Here is a 19,023-nt window from a genome sequence, read left to right on the forward strand (position 1 = left end):
AAGAAACAGTGCACAAGGCAAGTATGTAAGTATATGCAAATAAAAGGTGTTTTTTCAACCATATGTTATTAACATCCCACCAGTCTTTCCAAAACATCACATCCCAAAACATCAATTACTCCAGTGCAATACATGAACTCTGGTACTTCAAAGGGGAAGAAGTGTCTTGTGGGCAAAGTCTGTATCTCTGTCCCCTACAAGCACGTAAATTCTGAACATTCCCAGGGCATCCTCCTAAAATACTGGGCAGGACATCTACATCTAGGCATCAATTCTTCTTATTCAAGCAAGGGTAGAAGAGGATTCCCAATTCCTGGATGCAAACTGCTTTAAGGGCCTCTAGAAGCTACTCTAATGGAAGGGCCAAAATATAAAAATCATCATTTTCTACTTTGTTAGCCACACACCATCTTACTCATCTTCGCACTTGTGTTAAATTTTATCATCTCAGTTAAAGAGCCTAGGTTTTAACTGATTTGCAAAGCATGTAACATACCTTGAACACAAAAAGAGTCATTAGCTGCCTACAAAGACAATAACAAAACAACCTCAATTTAGTGTGGGTGGGTGAAATGAACTTGTTTGCTATCTCCACTAAATTGTGCAGGAAGAACCCAGGTGGATCACCTTCTGGAAGCCTCAGTAAACTCAAAGAGCTATAAGAAGGTACAGACAGTTTTCTCTTTAGGACCTAACAAATGCCCAACTGAATCAATTCAGATACATGGGGGACAGTGAGCTTTTCATTAGCATGGAGTAAACTCAGCATGTGACAAGCAGATAAAACAGACCAGCAAGATCTGCCTGAGAAAGTTTATCACTTTGAATAGAGCTTGTAGAACATGTCATATTATGCTTTTGCACTGTGGTGAAAAAAAAGTAGCTGGACCAACTGCTGACAGAAATTCAACAGAGCTCTTAAAAATGCAGCAGGCATGCTTGCAGCTGGTATACAGAAAGAGCAGCCGAGAGCATTCTGCCACAGCACAACCACTGGTGCTTTATGGCCTATCCATAACCATTAAAATCCAAGGTCTTTTATTACTGTGGAATTTGAAGGATGCAAGTTATGACATGGAAACACACCCCCTCTCTAGAATCAAGACAGGGATTGCTTGTTTCTTTTATAGAAACCACTCTACATTCATTTTCCATATCACGCGAGAAACTGTTGAAATGTTGAAGATTTCAAGTTTGTACCTAAAAAAAAAAAAAAAAAAAAAAAAATCCTGCATGTGCTTTTTCATGGAACACCGGCTTCTGTGACTATAAGCACATAAAGCAGAGCTGCATACCACAGAAATGCAGCACTTTCTTCCTCTTCCTCCCCAATACAAAATTTCTGTAAACACAGAGTAGAGGAAGCCACAGACAACACATTAGTTAACCACTGTCCCTTTACAACAAGCCTAAGATCAAGAAGGTGTCTTCCAGACACTATCAGCTCTATCATCAAAAAGAGTGAGACATCATGTACTTCTCAAGCCACAGGTTCTGTCCCAGTGAAGACAGAAGCACAAATTAAGAGACACTCTTTTGATACCAAGGTCTTGTTTTGCAGGAGAGGATATGTGCTTCAATGAGTAATAGTCAAGAAATAACACCAGGGTAACACACAGTGAAGTGCACACAGCATGCAAAGTCTGGATTAAGCATTCTCTTATTTAACAATTCAGCTTCCCAGTTTACAGATATCTTCCTTTCAGCTAGGGAGGAGAGGGGAAGGAGAGACTTCCCAGAAAAAAACCCCAGACAATTTAATAAAAAGCGACTTACCAGCATCCATTGTTAGAATCATGACCCCACTTCTGTGTCCCAGGAAGCAGGAAGCCTTACCCATCCAGTGATTGCGAATGACTCAGAAGGACAGCATGGCTTTGTTTCAGCTTATATCTTCTGGCTCATTCACCCCTCCTCCCTTTTGTGGGATAAAAGTGTTGCCTGTGCCTGGCCATCCCGATTGGCTCAGCTAGGGGAACCTACTCATTTAGCACATTCGAGTTTTTGTGAGAGCCTAAAATGACTCACAGAGGATTTTTTATTTATCTTTAAAAAAAACCCCAAACACAAAGAACATTAAAAAAAACCCCCAAACCCAACACAAACATTTTCTGACTTTCTGGGAGAAGAAATTCTTCATTCTTTCACTATCAGACACAAATTACAGTTATTGCAACAGGAATGAACAATTCCCTGTGCTCTGAATCAAGGAGAAGGTGGCAAGTCAGGCAGGACAGTCCCACAGTCTTCAGTAATCCCCAGTTCAGCTTCATTGTCTGTCCATGGGAATAAAGCCACATGTTTTGTGTCAAAGCCCATGCCCCCCAGCCCAGCTTATCTTCAATGCAAACTGTATATAATCCAAAACTGAGCATCTCCTGGTCTGCCAGGGAGGATTTGCTCTTCCATTTTATTTTTAAGTAGGCAGAACAGTGAAAGGTTATTGTCTTACTGAAGACACACACCCTGACTCTACAGGTTTAACTCTGCAGCGAGGAAAAAGATGTAATATTTTCTTAACCTCCAGGACTCCCTAGGTGTAATAATTGGTATAGTCTAGGCTCTGCCTGAAGAATTTGGAAAGCTGTTACAATCTATTTGTGAGCCTCCTCTCCAGTGAGATAATAGTGTTAAAAAAAAATAAAAAAATCGATCTGGTCAAGAGATATCACAACCCATTGTTAACTTGGACCAAACCACCAGACAGCCTAAAAAGTACATTTGGGTGAGCAGCTGGAGGGGGTAAGGAATTTGTTTCTTTCTATATTGCAAAATCCTTTAGAACTTGCAGTCAGACCCCGAAAGGGAGCTGCTGTATCATGACACCATGAACTGTCAACAGAGTTGATATCTGTACTTAGGGATTCAGCAAGCACAGAGAATGAAACACCGGTGTTCCTTGCCTCTGATAAGAACTACCTTTTCTAAATAAAGCGTGGACATATTAGGCTACTGTCTCACCACATTACTCACCACCAGATAACCTAAGATTCATAACTCTGCGATACAACCACAAGTGTATTTTAGAAGTGTTGCTTGTGGTTGTTGAAATAAACAGAGTACTCCCTCTCCTCCCTCCTTCTGTTTTTAGAAAAGGTATCACTTGCAAGTCACAAACACCAAGGTTTGTAGAAGCCACTAATGAAGTCAGAATCCACAATTCAAAGAAATTAGCAAAAGCAGTGCAACTGAATCATTCTTCTCAGATTTCTTGACCCTCTCTCACTTTGCAGCACTATAGTTTGGGGGGAAACACATTTCTAAGGTTGAAAATTTCTGATGTTTTCAGTAGGGCACTGCAAAAAAAGCTTTGGGAAGAGGCATGAGTAATTCAGATCCTAGAAACAAAACTGAAATCTTTCAGTGCATGGAAATTAGGGAGAAATGACCCAGGTGGACAGGCTGCTCCTCAAAAGCCATACTACAGAAAGAAGTACAGTGTCAGAACTGAATGGATTACTGGCTTCATCCAAAGTTTACAATTCTCAAATAGTCAGGACACTGTTTTGACCATAATAAATAGCTAAGGAGATCTGGCAACAGCCCAGGCCATGTGCAGAGAATACATGTTAACTTTTGGGATTGGTATCAGGCATAGCTTCTTTCTTAAGAATAATTATTAATCTGAAGAAAAATGCAGCAGTAAGGAAGATGCTTTTGCACTCTTCCTATTCCACCCTTTTTCACCTGACATCTTCATTAAAAATTTCCATGGTCTAAATAAAATTCATGACAACAAAAATCAGTTTTGAGGATGCCTTCAAGTAATTCACTCCCAAAGACTGGGAGGAGCTGTATGGAGAAAATAGCATAACACTAGTCCTTACCAACAAGGTAGAAGGGCAAGAGCTGGAAGACCTTTAAGTACAACTGAAGACCTCGACTCTCTGCACAAGACACCAGGCTAATCCAACATTAACACTCCCATCCTCAGGCAAACTGAGTGTGAGTAACACTGCCAGAGAATACCAAGCACAACAGGCCCTATGCCAAACAAACACATTTTAAGAAAAGCATTATCATATGCTGTGTAAGAGCAAACCACTTTTGACACGATGACATTTCCTGTAAGCTTGGCTTTTGCAGGAAGTCCAGTACCACTGTCCTGGAACAGTAAAATGCAGAAGTTCAAGCAAACTGTTCTCAAAACAGCCAAAAAAAACCCAAAACAACCCAACTGCCTGGTCAGCAAATGGTGCAACCATTAATAATTCAGCTTACAAAGTATTTGGAAAAGCAGCTGAATTGAAACCATAGTAGAGAGGAACAATCTTACTGGTATCTGAGAAAATAAATAGGAAATAGAACTATTTGCCTTTATCCTCAAAAGGGAGAGGATGACGTTTTCAGTTAGGTTATCAAGAACATTAACCTGAAGGGGACTGCTGCACAGGCATAGGATTTATAAAAGCTGGGCATCCCCAGTGTTCTGATTCTATTCTAAGTGGCAGAAATCAAACAGAGTTCACTGTTTTTCAAGCTACATTAGCCAGCAAGAGTTGGCTGAAATTTATGTAATTAAAAATACACCAGTATTAGAGGGAACACGGTGTGTTCACATATAAGCAAGGGTGCTAAAGTGTCGAGCAAGACAGCACATGAATTTGCACATGAAACCTTGGCTTTGTTGACTTTGTGGAAGCTATGCAATACAGGTAGCACATGATAAATGGTATGCTGCTAGCAAAGTTAACACACTATAAATTAAAAAACCAAAAACCTGTCCATAAACTGCTTCTATTGTAATGATATGAAAAGAGGGTATAAGTGACTCATCTGATTGTGAACATTTCCCAGCCTCTAAAGTCAACTGGCCAGTCTTACTCAGATGCAACTCCAGCAATGAAGTAGAAAGCTGGGTTATGACCTCCAGAGATCCCCAATTTTTTCCATCATTTTTCAGTCTGATAATCTGAAATCCATGTAATTGTTCAATGAATATATAATATAAGGCAGCAACAAGTACCATAAATAATGCACAGTATTGCAAGATGCTGTGGAAAAACTTGAACATTTTCATCTGAGGGCTATATCCAAATAGCCCATGGCTTATTTATCTGACAATGTCCAGCTATGTCACATCAAGTGTGTAAATTGCATACTGTTAACAAACTCTTTTTCTGTAAATTCTCTACTAAAATAAACCTGGGGGTTTTTTTCTTTTGTTTTTTTAAAAATAGAACAGAATACTCATTCACATGGTCTAATGGTATCATCTTCTGAAGGTTACAACCATTTTATGATGGTATATGCTAATAAACAAGTTCAGCAAGAAATTCTCTGAAGGCTTGACTTGAGTCTTTGTTGAAAGAAGTTAAGTCCACATTACCCTTAAAAACTAAATTCCCATGACTTTTCACATAATTTTCAGAACCTGCATTAGCCCTGCAAGAACATGCTACTTCTGCTCACCTTCATTAAATTATTCACTGCATAGAAAGTATGCAGCTAATAGCTGTGATGTGACGTGCTTGCGCTAACATTTTTGGAGGAGACTTTATTCATATGCTTTAATCCTGAATTGTCAGGATTCAGTTTGTTTCCCATGATCATGCTCCAAGCTCAAGTCTTCAGGAATCAAGGTTAGGTTTTGCTTTTCTACTGCAAGTCCTTCCAACTTTTCAAGCTTTTTAGCACATATAAGAGTAAGCACTGGTCCCAGTCCTTCCTTTCCTTCTTTTTAAGTAAGATGTTAAAACCAGCAGAAGATGATTTCATTCAGACTTCCACTCTTTACACAATGTTCTCGCAGACTTCAGAAGCTATGACAAGTTGTAAGGAAAACAGCTCTCACATAATTCTGGAGCAACAACTGAGAGAAAAGAGTGGCATGTATCAAGAGGACTAATAGGATGACAGCTCTTGCCTGGCAGTATGACCAGAATTAGACACAATTCTCTTTTAGGAAGGTTAAAAGATAGATCATTTATATACTAATTTTGCTGATTCAAAACCACTGAGACATTCCTGATCACATCCAAGAAATCACATCTCTTCAGTAACAAAAATTACACAATTCCCCAAGAGCAAGATTAATCCCATGCATTACAGAAATTTTGCAAGCTCTGCCTTTGTGGGACCAACAGAACCCGCTATGCACTTACATGCACAAAAAGGTCCCTTTTCTTATTGGTTTGTGTTCACATAGTGAAATGCTTTTCCATAGCTAAGAACTGAAAAAACCCCTGAATCAAAGCTAAACTGCAAATATTTAATCAAAAGTCTGCAACATGAAGAGTAGGCAACATGAAAGAATGTACAGCTCTATAATTAATTAAAATATTACATTTGAAGGAATAGTACATAGTCTAGAACACTTGAAGCTACTCTGTTATACAATATTTGGAATAAGGAAAAATAGAAGGGCTGGAGCAGGAGGTCCATCTTAGCTGCCTGCTGCCTCTCAGTGAATACGGAGTTGAAGTTTCAGGAACTCTTATTGTCAATTTCTTATTGAATAACATTTCTTCCCAAGGCAGCATTAGCATCTCCTAGTTATTTAAACACCAATCAGCTTTTCTGAAGGTCCTAACAGCTACTCTGGAATCTTAACTATTATATCACTGCATTTTATTAAATTAAATATGCACTAGGAGGCACACACATGTTCTCTTTTAAGTGTTTGATACAAACACCTCCAGAAAAAAAAAAGGGAAGAAAAACAACAACCCATAGTTCTTGGTTCAGATCTGCATTTGTTTTTCAGCAAAGCCTTACCTTAAATCCCAGTCATCCAGGCCTGACCCTCCAGGTACAGCTGCATCACCTTGTCCAGGTGGCTCACAATCCAAAGGCAGTCCTCCTCCTCCAAGAAACAGACACAACAAAATATGGGTAAGAACCACAGTGCATCCCAGGCTACGACAACCATTTCACAATGAGCAGGGCAGATGCACAAAAAGGATGAACTGATTGACTGCAAGGCCTGAAGCAGCATATAGCACATTGCTACCTTGCCCATTCATACAGACAAGATCATCACCACAAGCAACAGCACTCTTCAAAGCCCAGCTATGGATGCACTGCAGCCACATTCACAGAGAAAGAGAGGTCTTGCAGGCTTCCTAGGAATCCTGAGGAACTTGACCCTCAACAGTTACTAGAGTCTGACCCTTTAAAAGCAGACATTATTGAGCTACTAGTTTCTCTAGAAACTCTGAGCTTTTCCCCTAGCCATCCCACAGGAAGTCTGTATTATATTCAGTCTTTCAATAAGGTCAAGCTGCACTGGAGATAATAACAAAACTAGCAGCATCTACCAAAATACTATTACCCTCAAAATCTTTAATTTTAAACAACAGTGGATGCAATCAAAAAACCGAATTCTCTGTCTAGAACCACAGCAATCAGTAGACAGACCCAAGACTTCTCCTAGTGTAAAGCACTTGACCTATCAAGCTGTTCTGCAAACAACACTGCCACATGGCCTGATTTCTGATCCCCACACCTTGAACCACAACTGGTTTTACTTTCTTCTTTGGCAAATGCAAAACATCTCTGGCTGTGCCTGTAACATTATTTGCAGGGTGATTCAGCCCTCATGGAAACTCATGTTGATTAAGTATCCAAGTCAGATTGTTTCAAACTAGCTGAATTATCCCAGCACCATATTGTCCTTAAAGATGCCAATCGCCTGAACTCATAAAAACTTCAAATAACCAAGTGCTCTGGGCTTCTTACTCTATTCTGTACCATATGCAGCTGTTTCTTTCCAGAGAGCAGTGAAGAGTTCTCCAATGCAGACTTGAAGCAGTCTGTGCTATTGCACAGATTACTGTCTCCCTCCTCTTACAGCTGGTAAGTGAAATAACATTTTTACTCTTGCTCAGCTCAGGCTAAGCTCACCTGCATATGTTTAGGTGCCAAATATACTGCTTTCACTTTCACAACTACTTTATTCAACTCATTTTTTAAAATCTATTAGGAGGTACAAAATGAAGTCATTATATCAAATGTGACTAGAGCAATAACTTTAAACAGCAGTCAGGTCACTGCTCTGCTTCCTGCAGCTGCTGAACATGTCAGGCTCTAATAACAGCATCTAGAGAAGAGGTCAAACCAAAAATGATTCATTATAAAGACAGATAAGACAGAACTTTTTGCCTGAGTTGGGAAAAATTCTGATTTTAGAAGACAAGCAGACCCCCAAACACAGAATACCTTAGAATGCATGGGGACAGGTAAGGCAGCAAATCAGTCTTGTCCCTAACGTTATGTAGCTGTTCACAACAATGGATCTAAGACAGTTTTTAAGATCTACCCACATTTATCTCTGTATTTCAGGCAGAAAACTGGCCTGAAGTTCCAAGAATATGGTAAATCATGTGCTATTGTTTTTGCATTTCCAACTTCCATTCCCCTCAAATGAGCACTCCTGCACTTTAGAAGGGTAAATGACTGGGCACTTTCAGTCTGGTAGGAAAGGTGAAGAAAAATGATGGTCAACAATGGATAGCTGGAAGAAAGATAAACTAGTTTTTCCACCATGACATAATTCTTGGTTCCAAATTCCTTATTGCTACTTAACCGTAGGGCTGCCTGATTACTTCTGCTGTTCCTACTTTCTTCCTCTTTATGTATCATTATTTAAAAAAAAAAAAAAAACAGAAAAGAAAGGATATGAAATCCAGCTATCATTTTGGTCAACTACTTCACAGATTTCCTGGAAGCAACTCTGAGGTGGGAAGAGGGGACATTTATAATGCACAGATCACATTAAACCTGGTGCACACTGCCACTGTCTCACTAGTACATTTTCTTACTTCCTCCTTTTTTTGGCAAGCTCCTCCTTTTTTTGGCAAATGGTACACTTGTGTATTGGAACAAGAGAGGGAAGAGAGGGGTGCTGCAGTTTTGAAGGCCTGCAGATTTGAAGCCTGTCAAGCCTACCCTTTTAAAGGAACCTTGAATAACTGGTGTGAGTTGAAATATCTTGACAGAGTGGTTTGGAGTATTTTATATATATATGCCTGTGTCACTATATTCTACAGATCTTTCATAGTGTCAGGAGTCTTATGAGAAGTTTTGGCAAGAACACATGACAAGACAAACATAAGACCTAACAAATACAGAGCACCTACCAGGAAACATTTGAGATTGAAATCAAAATGTGAGGGCTGGAAATTGAATACTAATCTTTTCAAGACTGACCTTGGTTGCAACTTTTTGCACTCTGTCTGCAGTTCATCTGAGAAATGCCTGGAAAGCCACTTGAACTGTATGTCTGATAACCCCTGCATTTTGAGAGTTCAGAACAAAAGCAGGAAAAGACACTCCAAATACTAATTTTTTCCTTTCTGATGGACTCTGTTTTATTACACAACAGACAGATCCCGGAATTAGTCAGTACACCATGAAGAAAAGACAGACCTGAAAATATCCTTTGGATACTTGGTATTATGAACTAGAAAGAAGGGCTAGTGGGTAATCATCTCTGTTTAGCCACAAAGATCCATCATTTTTAATTCAGGAGAATAATCACACTTCTTGTAGACAAATATTCTTCTAGGTGCAGGGGAAATCAACATTTGGGCTGATTTAACACTTGACAGCTGAACCAAGAAAGACTGTCACTATGTGCACTTCTGCTCTGCAAGAATCTGCAGTGATCCATCAGGTTGTTGGCTAGGTTGGCTACAGGACACCTACACCACCTTCTTTTCTTCAAGATAAGCCTCCTAGTTCCTGATCTCTTACATACAGAACAGATTTTGAAGAGTTTCACTGAAACGGAAGGTTTCAACTTAAGGTTGTGTCTCTCCAATCAGAAAAGGACAGGAAAAGAAAAGAAATTTTAGGGTATTTTATTTGTTGCCTAATGACTTGCATCACATCAGTTTTGCAAAGCCATCACCTTCTCAGGCTCTTGCCCAACCAAATGAAGCCTAACACCACAGAGATGTTTTGATAAAGCCCCATTCTGCGAAGCCTTGGTACGTTTTCATTTCTTACAGAAAAAAAAATGCAGCCTGGAAGAACCTGGTTAAGAGGTAGAAGAGTGCATTATCTTTCCTGTGAAGCCAGGAATCCTCACAGAGAGTTCAATTAAACCAGAGTCTAGCAGCTCCTTCACACTATCTCAGCTGAGGTGTTATCCTTCTTAATGCTCCAGAGGCATGTTACACAACATACTGGGCAGCAGCCAAGTGCAAGGGAGATTTTCAGACTGCTGGTTTTCCTTTTACTATGTCCCCTCCCACTTCCACCTCACCAAAAAGAAAGGCCACAAAGATGTTCATCAGTCCAGGTCTCTTGAACACTCAGAATATCACTTAAGAACAGCAAAACTCCACTCTATGCCTGCACTTACCGTCTACATTGGTGCAAGCCTGTAAACTCTTAACATGCCATGTTCTTCCATTTTTCTGAGGCATTTCAGAAAACTCTACAGGTTAAAGTGTGTTATCCTGAGTAACAGGATACAGGAACTTTTGTTTGTAGTCAGTTCTCACAGAAAATATTCAAGAGCTCAGATTCACTCTACTGGGGTATTTCTGCCATCTTACTTAAATTGTCATTTGCGATGTGATCTGCCCCAGTCAACAGGACTCTACCTCCTTCAGTGCATTTCCCTCCCAGTTCACCTCCCATAACACTGCTGTAGTGTGACCATCTGCTCTAGTGCCCCTGCCCAACAATATCTGCAGAAAAAAACTGCTTTTGCACATTCCAGATGTTTAAAGACATGACGTATCTTGAGAACTGAAGAAGACCCACTGAGGAAAGAGTCTCTACAAGTATCATGACAGAATCATAATTGACTGTGCTTCCCTCAACACCCAAAAGTGAAGCCGCCCACCTGGAAGTTACCAGCTCAGTGCTCAGGAAGCTGACACCTACTCTAAAAATAATAGATGTGTGTGCAATTCTCCCACCATGCCCTTAATAGGCACAGTGCACAAGCTAAGGATGATTCCTGTAAATACACTGCCATATAGAAATATATCTGAACCAAAAAGTCATGGTATTGCAATGAGAGATGAATGTTTGAGGTGCATGCTGGAGCAACTGACTGTGCACATTCACACCTACCACATCAAAGTACTCCTACTGATACTTGTCTAATATTCGTTAGGCAAGGAGAATTAAAAGTAGGAAGCTCAAGAAAGTCCTTTAGCCAAGAAAGTCACAAGACACTTTAATGTTAAGTTTTTTCCATATTAACAGGCTACAGTTTCTCTTAGAATCTGGTTTCAAAGTTGATGAAATAGGATTCTGCAAGAAACTCTATACCACAGCACAGAAGTTCCCATCATACACTGACCTCTAGTGTAAGAAAGACTCAAAACATCAGAAGTCTCTTCGAAGACTTAGGAAAGTTATCTTTTTTTTTCCCCAGAACTCTGAAGAATGTTTTCATGCAATAAAACAGACTAAGTCAGGAGGGCCTCCCAAGATTACTCTCAATTGTTTAACAAAACTGGAGCATGGGTTAAAGAACCTACAGAACTTAAATTGTTCTACGGATGTGAAGTTACTGCTGTGTTTACATAAAGTAATTTACATCAAAGCTGCATTTAACTTCTTTGAAACCAGCTGGATTTAACACCTACGCATTCTGAGTGTACAGATTTGTTTCCTAACTACAGTTTTACAAAGCTAAATTAAAAAACATTTAAAGTAGAAACACTCAGCTTGGGCAAGTCCTGTATCAGGCAGATCACAATTAGATCACCCCAGATTCTGCATAAGACTTTCAAAGTGCCTGTGGACAGGGCCAGTGACTCAGATGTACTTCCTGTAGCCAGCACTGAAGCATGAAATTTGCTGGAAATGCAATACAGAAATCACTCCCTGAAGATACAGCGCTCACAGAGGTACATGGGGGTGGCCTCTGAGCCCAGGCAGACTGGGGTGAGAGAGTGGTTTGAATCAGCAGCTTTTGAAGAAGGTAAAAACACAGCCAATCAACACTAAACAAAAAAACACAAACAAAAAAATTAAGTTACTTTCAAAAACTGTTTCAAACAAAAATGGTTTCCCCACAACTTTTAAGATTAAATAATCTGCATTTTGTTATGAGCTAACTAGAGTTTTATGACAAGAATTACTTAATTACAGCACAGCAAATTCTAAGAGAACAGAACAATTGAAATGGATGCCCAAATTATTTAGGCATGTATGCCACTTCTGTCCACTCCCTATGCACCTGCCTCTGGACAACAAACCCCAGAGACGCTCCCTTTACTTCAGACCATTTCTCACACCTCCTTTAAAAGCAAGGAATCATTCAGAAGCTGTTTCCAAGTGAAATGATATTTTCAGTGTGAGCAAGCTTTCCCAAGTCTGCCATATGTGGTTATGTTGGAACAAGAGCTTTTACATGCACTCTAGAGTAGGAGCTCTTATAAACTATCTTTTGAAGAAGATTTTAAAAGCCTCAAAAATAATAAATTCAAAAAGAGTTAAGCACACCATGAAAACAGCCATCATAATGTATGAAGGACGTGTACAGAAGTCATCTCAGAGGTAGATGTTGGAAACTGAGTTCAGACCACCTAAAGGAAGTCCTTTACATTTGCAGTCCCAGATGTGAGTCTGTGAAGATAAACTAGAAAGTGAGGACCAAATTTTTAATACTGGTTTCTAGCTGTGAGTACCAGAACTCAATAAACCCTTATCTGTAATGACAATATGTGAAAGAGAGCTTTAAATTACTTTAAAAACCCACTACTTAATGATGTGTTTAAACCTACAGAGTTTCAGACCACTTCTGAATACATGCAAGTCACTAGGAAGGCAACTATTAATATCTGCCCCTTGCCGTCTGCACAGCAGTGAGCTTTTTACCAGACCAACACTTGAGTTCCCCCTCAACATAAGTTGTGACCTTTGTCCTGACTCTGATTTTTGAATATTCTGTATCCTGCAATCTAAAACTGGCAGCCTTTCTGTCAGACCAAGGTGAAAGCACCAAGTGTACAGGTTGTAATGAAGTACAGCACCTTTCATGCAATTTGGTAGTCACTCTAGAAGAACAAGGACTTCTAGGTTCTGGCCCAGAATGCTTCAAGTCAAATCTTACCCAGAAGAATTGCTTTTGTTTCCTTTTCTCTATCACACTTATTTTACAGCCAAGAACTCTTACTGCACCTATAGCATGGAGACAAACAGCAGCACTCGGGATTTACAAGGATATCAGTTCCCAAGTAAGATCATTTCAGGCAGAGTTATGAATAAGATTCATGTTTTAATATGAGAAATCCTGCTTTAAGACACTTGGCCACACTTTGTTTCCAATACAAGGAAGCCAACTCAGACACCTACTTACCTCACATGCAGCCCGAACACCAGTCAAACAAGAAACTACACTGAGAAATCTTCTTAAGTTTATTAGAAATCCCTTTAGAGCTTGGCCTTATGCTAAACTCTAATTTCTATCCAGAAAACAGTTTGCCACCAACTAGGAAAGCACAATACCACTCTCCTAGCTCCAAGGGAGGAACAGTTGAGGCACAGAGCACACCAAACCTCTGAGTAAATGACTGGAGAAGTGTGTGAGTGAGCTCCAACAGCTTGCACAAAAGATCCTTCCCATTGTATTTGACAGAATGTGTTCTTCCAACTATTTTTTTCTCTAAATTCTTGTATTTAATTAAATGCATGTGGTGAGGGGAATGACTTTGAGAACAGAGATGTGCACCAGTAAACAGATGTTCCACATTTGTCCTGTCACATGAACCTTGTGGCTAACACCCAAACTTTAAAAGCCTAAAAAGCCTCCTACATAAAAATCCACATGATATATTTGTTCCTAGAAGAACATCAGACAATATATTGGATTGCTGGAGACAGGTTTGTCCAATACTATCCTTCTTTTAAAAAAAAAAAGAACCAAACCAAACCAAAACCAAAAAACCCACCTGCAACAATCTTTCTTTGATTTCAAGAAATAGAAGTAAAAAAAGCAACCAAACAAAGAAACCAACAAGACACAGAAATTAAGACAAAACTTGTCAGAGCGAGGAGAAAGCCCTTCAAATTGAATTAACTAAAGGGTATTGTTTAAAGAAAATGCACATATATTACTTACAATCACATCCAGAATATTTTTTGGCTTTTTCTAAAGAAACTTTAAAAAGACAGAAGTATTCTAAAGAAACTTTAAAAAGACAGCTTCATAACCAGCACAGAGCTCCAAAATCTTCACTCAAAAAAGTTTCCTAGTTTCTTTCTTCCCAAATGAATTCAAACAGAAAAATAGAGGATAGAAATTGATGCCAGAATACATGACATAAGCCCTCATACCCTTCCTTTCAGCACTGCTTTCATAATGTACATAGCTCAAAATGCTGTGCATCCAGAAATTTGTGTGCATCCAGCAATTTGTGTGCCCAGGACTGGTGAAATGCTTCACTCTAAATTCTCTATTAGGCCATTGATGAAGCATCAGCTGCAGATTGTGACCAAGTGATTTTTTTACCGAATTGGCAGTATAATACCATGTAATGATTTGTTTCAGGCACTAATTCCTGAGCTATCTTTATTAAAGGGCAGCAGTCCTTAAACAGAAATGTGCTGTAGTTGACGGATCACTATCTATAAAAAAAATCACATTTCTAAGGGAAAGTTAGCCCAAGTTAATTATGAATTCCTCATGGAATGCACCCAGCTTACACCTGAAGATCTACAGCTATGACCAGTTCAGTATGTTTGGATTTTGGAACACACTAGAAAGCATCTATTAATAGAAAGTGCACACTAGAAAGCAACTATTAATTCATACGTCAGTATTTGCAAACAAACAATAAATTCAAGTAGAGTAAATGTAAAGCCACTTCCTACCAGGGCCTGCATTTGACAGACCTGTGGTCAGCACCCTGTATAACACAAGAGAGGTTTCAGTTTCTTGCTGACAGATGCTTGTGTGACCTTGGTGAAGTCACCAGGGTTGGTCTGTGGCTCCATGGCAATCTCCCCCAGCTGCTGGCTGCCAGATTCCCACTCATCTCCCTTTCCTGCGCCACAACATTTTTGACCCTGCACTGACTCATTTCAGACCAGCAACCATAAAAAAAATTCATTTGCTCTCATACATATTAAACACAGATGACTCAGTGCGGGGTCAGGAGAGCAGAGTGGGGCAAAGGGGGATGCTGGTACATGTGAGTGAGAACATGGTAGCTAGCCCCCATAACCCAGCTCCCAGTCCATCACTTAAGATAAAAGGAACTCTTCAATTTCACAGGGGTGTGGTGAGCATAAATAATAAAAGGTTTAAAAACCACTGAGATTCATATTAACTCACTGGAGCAATTTTTTAGATTATTTGTCTAAGAAAGGGATTTTTTTCTACAAACACCCATTTTGGTATCTTTGGCTTCCATCACTCAAATTTCTAAGTTCTATAGGGACTTTGAGTCAGAGACTTAGTGAAGTAAAATAAAGCTTACAGAGGGATCTGTGCTGATGCAGAGACTACAGGACAGGTCTGTTTTGCAGGAAGCTCCAGTACAAGGGAGGTAAAAGGGAACAGGCACAGAAGGGGCCTTCCCATGCAAGATCACCATTTGCTGCTGTTTCTTTCTGTGATTCCTTGTGTATCTGGGTGTGGAGCATTATACAGCTTTACCTGGACAAGTACAAATTCCTGTATCAGAAGTATGCATAGTGCTTTATTGCAATTAGACAAATTCTTAGCACAAAAAAAGAAAAAGAAAGAAAGAAAAAAAAAGGCAAGACAGTCTTGAGGACGTTTCCATGTTCCCTAGATAAGGTGTCCCCAAAAGATGAAACTCGTTTCTCCTCTCTCAAAAAATGGAGGAGATACAATCCATTCTTAAGGCACCCCAAAAGGAAGCTACAGCTGCCTATGATCTCCAGAGTGCTGGCTGTATCTCTACTGCTGTTTGGCACTGGCTGTCTCAAAGACCAGGCAGGACAAGCCATTAGGATGAAGTCCATCAACTCCATGGCTGAACACCTCAGCCATCTCTCTCCTCCAATACCCATGTTCTGGGGAGCATTTTTTTCTAGTGCAACTGTTGTATTCTTCCTAGTGCTTCTGTTGGCACAGGTGTCTTAGGTAGGAGAATTAGATGAGATATATGGGATCAGAACAGAGATGTGTTAATAGTACCAAAGCAGAAGCAAAAATGTCACAGCAATGCTCTCTTTATTACCACAATTAGAATACAGAAGAGAGAAAGTATTTAGCAATATATATTATCTAGCAGAGTAAGTAGCAAAAACCTGACTGAACATTTAAAGGCTATTTTGAATAGATTACTAAAGTGACCTGTTGGAAACACAGCTATATTGGTAAAGAAATTCAGCACATATCTAACAATAAGTTTACTTCTTAATGCATACTTTGTACAGCTTTGCCATGTATTGCCTCACACATACTTTAAACAATTAAGTATTAACATTTACCCCTCTGCAAAACCTTAAGTAGCCTCTGGAGCCCTTAGTCTCCTTGTTTGTTTTATGAAATCACATCCCAAATAATCCAGTCTTATTCACAAGCAAAGCTCTGGAATTTTACTCACTTAGTAGACTACATAATTGTGGTAGAGATCCTCTTGGCTGTGGGGTTTGCATAGTTCCCTTCTAACTGTCTCTGCCATTAAAAAGTTTACGTGGATTAATAGTTTACTTATGGACTTAGGTTCTTTTGGTTTAAGGCAACCATCTCAAATTATAACCTAAGCCTTAGATCAGAGCAATTTTGTGGTGAATTCATTGTAGCCAACAGCAGTCTTGTTAGTCAGTAATACAGCTGTGAATACTGTATGTAGAATACAATAGTCTGAATTTACTGGAAGCAATGACACTACCATTCAATTTGCCAGTTTTGCATCAACCTATGCAGAATATACCTATGCTGTTGGCAGGGTAGTGAATAAAGAGTGGGGAGAAAAAGCAAGCATGATACACAGATCTTGTAAAGTTATGCCTGTTTTTTACAACACAAGAAGCACTTACGGTAAGACTTTACATTTTCAGAGTGAAGTAGTCTGTCTGTGCTGACAAATTCAGTTTTGAAAACAGAAGCAAGTACCATAAGTCAGAACACCAGGAAGGCTGGAAGAGCCACAGTTTGATTGCTTTGCACATCTAGTTGTTAACAGCAAGAAGCTTCCAGCAAAACAAGTGACAGAAGAACAACTTTTCCTCATGTAACTCCTGGGAAAGCAGGGCTGTGATTCTCACAGCATGCTTACTGTGATTCCCACCTGGAGGCCTTATCACTGCTGGCAAGCTCAGCCAGCACTCCTCTCCTCCACCACACAGCTGGGAAGGCATCCCAACAAGCACAGCCCTCCCTGCTCCACACACTTGAGAAACTGCAGAGCAGAGACACCAGCACATCCTGCCCTGCACAGGGGGTGTCCTCTCACTTTTCCCCGGCTCCATGGAAATTCCTAACCTATCTGTCTAGGGCAGATGGTCAGTTTGCCAGTTAGCCAGCAGCTGGCAAGTGCTTTTCTGAAACATACACAGTGGGTACATTTTCTTTTTTTTTAATTGAGTTTTAGACAACCATGTTTCACTTTAAATGACAGAGTGAGGTGGTTTTTTAAGGCTGGTATTAAGACAATGAAAAGCTAAACACAGTGTAGAAAGGCAATTCCCTCTCAGCCAGGTAAGCTGCTGTGCTAATGCAAAAAGTAACTATTTGAATCATTGATGAAATTCATCTAAGTTCAAATGAATTTCCCTACTTACAGGTGAAAAAAGAGCAGGAAAAAAAATCCCAAACCAATGCTCACAGCACAATACAAACAAACAGATTAAAACTTCAGGGTTTACAGCATACCTGGGAATCAACTCTTGTCTTCAGTATCTTCCCTGCTGTATAGAGAGTATGTGCTGTAAAACACCCACTTCATGTATCAGCCAACTGGCAGACCCAAGTGTGCTGGGTTTGTGTTATCTCAGTGACTTCTAACCTGCACTTGCTGAGCCAGGCTTTGTTTAGAAATTGGGGCTATGCTATTTGCAGCGTGCACTCCTGCTGAGAGTCACCTCTGACACGGTGTGCAAGTGTGCAAGTAACAGCAGTGGGAACCTCTTCTGACAGAACCCCCCCCCGGACAGAGACAGTGGCCAGAAACACAGACTATAGTTAGAGCTTCAGTCATGAGTTCAGAGGGCAAATCACATTGCTTGAGCTCTCACAGGCACACTCACTCCTTAATCTGCAGCTTGAATTCCTTCCACATATCAATTAGCTAAACCAGAATAAAAGCAAAGCACTAGCTGCAGGAACTACCTCATCCCACAAATCCAATTTTAAAAAAGTGCTGCAACTGCCACATGTTCTAGACAGTATGAGTGTGGGTATCCCAGTGACAGGGAGTCCAAGTTTTACCCAGATCCCTGTATACACTTGACTGTACATTCAAATAACTTCAGCAAAGTTGACCAAGATACACCTGGCTAAGAGAAGATTCCTTTTGTATCTGTAAACCAGCTGCCATTAATTCAAGTCACAGTCATCCATCATGAAATCATACCCTAACACAGGGAAACACCGATGTCTAATGAGACTTGCAGTCAATTGCCTACAAAGCTGTTTATCTGAGCAAGAACAATTACAACTTCCAAAATTTTCCCATAAACCCCCTAGAAATGGAGCACAACTGTAATGAAATAAATGCCAATTTTAGCCAAAATGAAATAAAATCTTAGATTTAAAGGTTTCATTATTTAATAGCTCCTTAACAACTGAAGTGTGACATCAGAGATGGTTCCATTACAATGTCTCTCTTAGCTCCTTTGGCAGGGGCATCAATTATGTAGGATACCTTCTGAAAGAGCTGCAAAACCAAATTATAATGTTCTTAGTCTTGTTGAGTAGCAACACTCATGAAAGAGATATTTTATTAGCATGTAAACCCATGTCTCCTGCCAATCTAACAGTACTATGGAGCAGATTTCCACACAGGCTTATTAGATTGTCTTCCAAGTTCTCAAAATGAATTTTTGAAACATTTCTTCAGACTCAGAGACATTAGCATGTTCTGACTTCATAACAATAGCAGTTTTTTCCTTTAGTACACACATTCAATTATGTAG

At 39.8% G+C, this 19,023-nt stretch overlaps 1 protein-coding gene across 17 annotated transcripts in view; it reads right to left on the reverse strand.

Annotated features, from left to right (window-relative positions):
• Nucleotides 1–19,023, reverse strand: part of SVIL (supervillin) — a 134,307-nt gene that overhangs the window by 98,955 nt on the left and 16,329 nt on the right. For 11 of the 17 annotated variants that reach the window (XM_019283177.2, XM_039548314.1, XM_039548313.1 and 8 more), the window contains exon 1: nucleotides 1,777–1,867. In XM_019283177.2, coding sequence (XP_019138722.2) covers nucleotides 1,777–1,840 — 64 coding nt within the window. In that variant the 5' untranslated portion in view covers nucleotides 1,841–1,867. Of the gene's footprint in view, nucleotides 1–1,776; nucleotides 1,868–6,717; nucleotides 6,806–19,023 lie in introns of those variants that run through there. The other 6 variants (XM_010394947.3, XM_010394946.3, XM_010394945.3 and 3 more) reach the window with 2 other exon arrangements.

Source organism: Corvus cornix, chromosome 2, assembly GCF_000738735.6.
Source record: "Corvus cornix cornix isolate S_Up_H32 chromosome 2, ASM73873v5, whole genome shotgun sequence".
NCBI lineage: Eukaryota > Metazoa > Chordata > Aves > Passeriformes > Corvidae > Corvus > Corvus cornix.